This window comes from Capsicum annuum, chromosome 4, assembly GCF_002878395.1.
Source record: "Capsicum annuum cultivar UCD-10X-F1 chromosome 4, UCD10Xv1.1, whole genome shotgun sequence".
Classification (NCBI taxonomy): domain Eukaryota; kingdom Viridiplantae; phylum Streptophyta; class Magnoliopsida; order Solanales; family Solanaceae; genus Capsicum; species Capsicum annuum.
In genome coordinates this window covers 18,997,564-19,004,376 of record NC_061114.1, presented here as the reverse complement: position 1 = coordinate 19,004,376, position 6,813 = coordinate 18,997,564, and the positions used below count along the sequence as shown (strand labels likewise).

The 6,813-nt window shown below is 29.4% G+C and overlaps 1 protein-coding gene across 1 annotated transcript; it reads right to left on the bottom strand.

Moving 5' to 3' along the window:
* Positions 1-446: 446 nt before the first annotated feature.
* Positions 447-6,475, bottom strand: LOC107868170 (peroxidase 72). Its single transcript, XM_016714776.2, has 4 exons — positions 6,172-6,475; positions 5,103-5,294; positions 1,887-2,052; positions 447-1,062 (listed from the first exon to the last, which is right to left on the bottom strand). The coding sequence occupies exons 1-4, from the start codon at positions 6,406-6,408 to the stop codon at positions 647-649; spliced, it is 1,011 nt and encodes a 336-aa protein (XP_016570262.1). The 5' UTR covers positions 6,409-6,475; the 3' UTR covers positions 447-646.
* Between the last annotated feature and the right edge of the window lie 338 nt (positions 6,476-6,813).

Sequence of the window (6,813 nt, the reverse complement as noted above, 5' to 3'; positions counted from 1 at the left end):
TTTGCTGACCAATTTCCAATATGTAATAGAAAGATCGATTTGCATTTCTTGAGTCCTCTTGCATTGGCTGTCTGCAAGAAGGCTACTATGTCCATATACAAATGAAATATTCTTTTGATGTCTATTTTGAGGACATCAACTAAATTTTCTACGGCCTCTTTTCTAGATCTTGTTTCACTTTTGTCCAATATTAAGATGAAGTCATGTTGTTCTTGCCAAATGGCCAGTAGGTTTCAAAGTTGACATCTTCCAAATAGATGCCATTGATGGATCCAACCACAAGTTCACAGATAGCATAGAGTCAGTCCAATGTATGTCAATAGTACTGTTATTATTGTATACATTTGTGTCTGCATGAACGTGCACGATCCAAATGTGTTATTGCTTTAAGAGAAACTCCCATCGAAGCTCATTATAAATCATTATGACTACTTATGGACACCATCTTAAACGTATAATAAGCATATATGCCATGAGATATTATTATGAAGATGCAATACATATTAGAAAGCGTCTAACATATGAAGATACGTCACATATGGAGTATTATAGACACACAATAATTAATATCCTTGGTGCTATTGAAGGCTGTAATAATTTTAAATGTAATTAATATCGCTTGGTGCTATTGAAGGCTGTAATAATTTTAATTGTTTATCTTCCTGCAGTTCTTCCTAATTTCTCCCTTGAATCCAGTTAAGGGTGAGATATTTCCCATTTTCACCATTGACTTCGCAAACTGCTTGAAGAAAATCTCATTGCTTTCAGCATACAATTTCACCAATTTTAATGATGCCAAATTCTGTGTCGCAAGAACTTCGTCTGAATTTAACAAACCTCTGAAAGCCAACAAGTTCTTGAAGTAGTTGTTATCAAATTTTGTTGGTGTGACATAATCCAAGAAAAATAAATTTTGGTCACCACCAAGTTTTGGACACATAATGCTCAATTGTGCAGCATAAAATGGATCTAAGGTGAAATCTGGTAAATTGAATCCTGAATATTGATCATAGAGTCTTTGTTTGAAGCTGGTGCATCTAGCATTTCCAATTGTGTGGCTTCCTGCAATACGAATAGCTATCTGTTTATTTTTTCTAGCCAGTATATAAAGATTATACTCATTATACACAATCCTATGCATATTATACATGAATTATAGATATAGCATACATGTATGGGCTAAATCAAGTTGAACTTCTACACATTATTAGTATATATTTTTATTCTATTTATAACCTAAATGATAACTAGAAATAAGAGTCTACAGAAAGGTAATTAAATAATTTTTGAAAAATCATATAGGTGACTCATTATAAAGGAAAAATTTAGATCTATTTTAACTTTTTGTTTAAAATAATCTATTTGCCTTATTTTTCAGGTTACTAATCTCAAATTTTAATTTACATATAGTTAGCTTTTCGTAATTTAATAGTTTTAAATGATTTTTCTTTTTTGTGTTTTTGGTCAATGCATAGAAGTTAAACTTTCTTAAAAGTGGGGGTGATGACAAATAAGGGATTCAAGAGTGGTCCCATTTTATGTAATGTTATTTAATTCGAGTACACAATATACGAAGGGGTTGTTTGGTAGAATTTATTGGAAAGTTCATGTATGTATTAGTTTAATGACAAATAAGTATTATGTGAGAGTATTATGTTAAAAAAAAAAAATAGAAATTATGTAAGTCATATTATTTTTAATACATCGGACCCTACACTGCATAAGAAAAATACGGGCATAACTAATGCAAGCATAGCTAACACAAACATTGTTAATGCAAGCATTACTAATACGTCATATTTTACATTATTCTTATACACTCTACCAAATGATCCCAAAAAGAAAATGTGCATCACATGAATTGAAAGTTGGGGATAAAAATTTACCAGATAAAGCAACAAGATCAACAAGATCAAATCCTTTTAACATGAATTTAGTGAGAATGGTATTAAATGTGTTGTTTGGACCAGGAATATTAGTGTTGGAGTCACTTAAACTAGCATCTCTTGAGTCTCTTCTTCCCAAGGGAACCTCCCAGCTTGGTCCACCAGCCTGTATAATTAATAATCGAGTTTAAGTTTAATATATTGACATTGTAAAAAATAATCAAACTATCAAATCAGGATAGTTATAGGTAAATCAAGATAGTGTAACTCTTTTTTTAAAATATTAATGACAAAGTCAAGGCATATTTAGTCGAGATAATACATCGAAACACCCCTAAATTTGTAGCCAAAACTTACTTTAGACCCTAAACTAATCGGGTAATTATTTACCCCCCTTAACAACTTCCAAGTGAATTTTTTTCCACCCTAGTGGAAGTTTTTTTTTTTAAATCAGCACGTTAATTGCTTAAAAAACATGGAAATTAGTGGGTCCCACCTTTTAATTTTACAAGTTTTCTTTATATATATATATATATATATATTAAATTAAAAAAAATCAAAAATTCACTTCCATCTTCATCTTCTTCATAACCACCCCCTTCTCCCACCCCCGTCCTCGCCCCCACCCCTAACACCTCCATTTCTTCATCTTCTTCATATCCTCCACCTCCATCCCACCACGTTTCTTCATCTTCTTCATTTAGGCTAAATTCATTTTTTTTTCAAGAACGCCATTACTAAGCTCCATTAATTCTTTCCATCATTATTTTTTTGCCTTTTATTTAATTTTTTTAAATGAATACATCCAATTTGTGAAGATAAATAACTTATGACAATTTATCACTTCCTCGTCTTGTGCTTATTGGAGCATTTGAGAAGGTTTGAAATAATGGTGTTAATGGTGAAAAAAATTAAAGGAGGAATCATTTTCATGGAAGATCGAAACAAAGGAACGAATATTAGTATTATTACTGCTAAATCGGTTGGTAGATCTGGAATTATTGTGGATGAGTTTAGGTTTTGCTCTACTTGCAATTGTTGATTTCTAAATGTTGATGGAGGAGCCATGGCTTAAACTACATGAACAAGTTATTTATCAATTTTTTGTTAAATTCGAATCAAGTTATTGGTATTAATGGTGAAAAAAAATTAAAGGAGGAGGAGAAATGGGGGCTGGGGTGAATTTCTTACGTGGCAATGACATGGCACTGATTTGGCAATGACATGGGGCGTGTGTACCTCACTCTCCGTAGTGAGAGTGGTATAATTTTTGTAGGATGGAAAAAAATTCATTTGAAAATTATTAAAGGGGGTGAATAATTGCCCGATTAGTTTAGGGTCTAAAGTAAGTTTTGGTTACAAGTTTAGGGGTGTTTTGATGTATTATCTCTATTTAGTCTAATCAGTATGTCATAGCAATTAAGTGATTATTTCATCATATCTCTTTTCTTTTCGAATTTTGAGGGTGAGTTGGACGATCCTAACATCATTTATAAGACAAAACTTTATGAATTTTGAATTTCTCATGAATTCATATAGTTCATTTTAATTACTTGATTCACGATTATATATTTATAGATGGAGAGTTTTGAAGTAACTAATAAAGTTGTTGTGATGTGATCAGGAGGTCACGGGTTTAAGCTAATACACCCTTATGATGGGGTCCTTTCTCGAATTCTATACATAGCGAGAACTTTAATGCATTGGACTACCTTTTTTACAATTATATATTTATGCATGTTTAACAGAATTAATAATACCATTTATACAAACCTAAATAAAAATTATTAAATTCGTCCAAACCTCTAGCTTATAGATGTATGAAAATTTTTAATTTGAGTCTTATATGTCATGTAATCATTATATGAGGCCTTTAATATTTTGACAAGTGGACTTTTTTGGATCCCACCTGTCAGATCAATTTCTATATTGTCCATTTCTTTTACTTTTTCTACCATTAATTTTTTTGGGGGGTGGTAAATCATTATTTGCTCTTTTTTTTTTGTTACTTTTTGTTTACTGATTTTTTTTTTCTTTTGCCTTTTTTCTGAAATTAATTTATCTTCTTCCTATTTCGGTACTTATAAGGAGAATGAATTTTTTTTCCATCCTCACTCTTATTTGTACATATATGTAAAAAAAAAAAAAATAAATAAAATCGGGCCAGTCAACCATGACAATGATGTCTATTTCTTATTATACTCTCTTTTTGTTGGTGTTGAAAACATTTAAATATCAAAAATTTTAAATTAAATCTTATAGATGATGAATCTGCATTTTTAATTGAGTTTATATAATATTGTAATTATGGTTCAATATTATTAAAGGCATCTATAATATTTAAAATGTTAGAAATTGAAGAACAATTGTATTTTTTTTTAATCATTAAGATAATCTCTAATATAGTAAAATTATTTTAAGGCGTTCGGTCAAAATTTGAATTGAATTTAAAATGGAATGGTCCTATATATATATATGTATGTATGTATGTATGTATATGAAAACTTGTATTTTGGGCTAAAATAATTACAGAAACTAACTAGGCAAAATAAAATGACATTTGAAACACAAAATAAAGTTGAGCGATTTTGATGGTCAATTGTTATAAGTTGAATTATCACTCATGCATTTAACTAATGGAAAAAATATTTTCGTTTAAATTAATTTGTCTGATTGTTCTTTTACACAATTTAAAAAGTATAAAGGACTTTAAATCTTTTGAATTTAAATTAAAATTATGTAGAATTCCAAATACTTTAAATATATCATGCAAAAAGTTGAAGTTAAATATTTTCTAAAAATGAAAGAAATAATCTTTTTAAAATAAATTAAAAATAAAAATAAAAATAAACAAATAAAAAGTAAATATCATACAAATTTAATTTGCTATAAATATTGACAAATAAGAATAAAGAAACAAAAGAAAAATCTTCAATTTACTCGTATCAAGGGCACTAAAAAAAATTCGAAAGAAATAGGGTAAAGGAAGAAAAATAAAGAAAACTAAAAGATAACTCAAAAAGAAGAGCAAAAGAACAAAACATTATTTGTTGAAAAATACAGTTTGTCAGAAAAGAAAATGAAGAGGCGAAATAAAAAAGAATTCTCTGACAAGTGGAACCCAGTAAGTCCATTTGTCAAGATATTAGAAGCCTTATACAACTATTTTATGGTATATGAGACTCAAATTAAAATTTTTCTTTGTTGTATACTTACCAAAACAGTAGAATCTCTCGCAGCAAGTGCTATTATATCAGCACAAGAAAATGTTTGAGGGCATTCCTTTTCAAGTGCAGATTTAATCTCATCAATTACTTCAAATCCACGTGCTGAATTCCTATTGGCATTTGATAATTTTTCACTTACTATGGTTCCACTGCTATCCAGAAGCAAAGATGCATCACAACCCTGCATGATCATAGACACAGAGACAATGAAATACGAAGAAAATATTTTTCATCAAAATAAGTGGACTTTATTACTATCTTTTATTTTTTTATTTGGCATATAAACACATCTTTATCTAAAAGTATTTGTATATAATAAGAAAATACAATATCTGGATTTTGTCATCCGTGTTAGTAGTTATAGTACTAGTATTATTTCAGAATGTTGTATTATTTATTGTATTACTTGGTGCGTCATGTTTATGGTTTTATTGTGTGTGGTAATTTTTATTGTATCTTGTACTTTTACTATTACTTTTCTAGATTGTTTTATCTTGAGTCGGGTTCTATTGGAAACAACCTCTCTATCTCGACTCTGAGGTAGTAGTAAAGATTGCGTACACAGGGGCGGACCTACATTGAATTTTGGGGTGCTCCGACACTCATTAAATTTGATGCGGAATAGGTATAATTACATAAAAAAAAATATGAAAATCGGTATAAAACCTATAAAAGCACCAACTATAAAAATAATTGGTTGGGTATATGCATTGGTATTTAGGTTGATCTTAAGTTCCTTCTTTAGAAAGTGCCCTGGGTTTCAATCTTGTTGAAGTGATTTTTTAATTTTTTTCAGTTTTTAAATTTTTTAAGCACCCACGATCCTAATGAGAATTGGGATTCGGATAGGAGTGAGAAAAAACCACTAATGTACGTGGACTGACACATGTAAAACTCGTTTTTACTACTGTCACTAAAGAAGTCACTTTTCTCTGATTTTTCTAAAAAAAATATTAACTAATCAAAAATAAGAACATTGAAAAACATATTACAGAAAATATTTTCCTCCCTACCGAAACAGTTCCTAAATCAATGATTATATAGTAAAATTGATTTACCTTGACAAAGCAATCATGAAATTGAAGCCTCAACAAAGAGGCAGCCATTCGAGGGTCTTTAGCAACAGCCTTAGCAACAACAGATTTTACTATTTCTTTAGCATTTGGACATGACCAATCATAAAATTGTGGGTACAAGTAACCATTATAATTGGTCTTGCTTGATAAACATAATATTGGTGCAAAAGTAAGAACAGATATTACCATGAAGAATAAATTCAATATTATTTTAGCCATGATTACTCAAGTTCTAATAATTAATTAAGGAATTGTTATTATAGAAGAAGAAACTTTAACATATAAGATGGTTGATTTTTATAATAAAATTGAGTTATATTGCTCGAGTATTTATAGTGTTCAATGACAGTGATTCAAGGCTGAAGTATACTTACTGTTTGTTTGTGCAGCATGGTGTCTTTATTTTTGTATTAATTAATACTTCACTGGTCTTTATTTATGTGACACAATTGAAATTTTGAGAGTCACTCAAATTTTTTTGATCGAAAATTTATTTTTGGATAGGTAGTGTATAGTATTATTTTGTGATTGTATTATTTCCTGTAGTAGCTAGCAGTGTTAGTGTATTTTACATATTGTATTAGCTTATATGCTTTAATATTTTGTGTTTGTTATAACGTTGTC

Coding starts and splice junctions, on each gene's coding strand:
- LOC107868170 (XM_016714776.2), bottom strand. CDS start 6,408: ATGGCTAAAATAATATTGAATTTATTCTTCATGGTAATATCTGTTCTT. Junction 2,053..5,102: donor CGAGAGATTCTACTGTTTTG/GTAAGTATACAA, acceptor TTAATTATACAG/GCTGGTGGACCAAGCTGGGA. Junction 1,063..1,886: donor TGATCTTGTTGCTTTATCTG/GTAAATTTTTAT, acceptor TTCGTATTGCAG/GAAGCCACACAATTGGAAAT.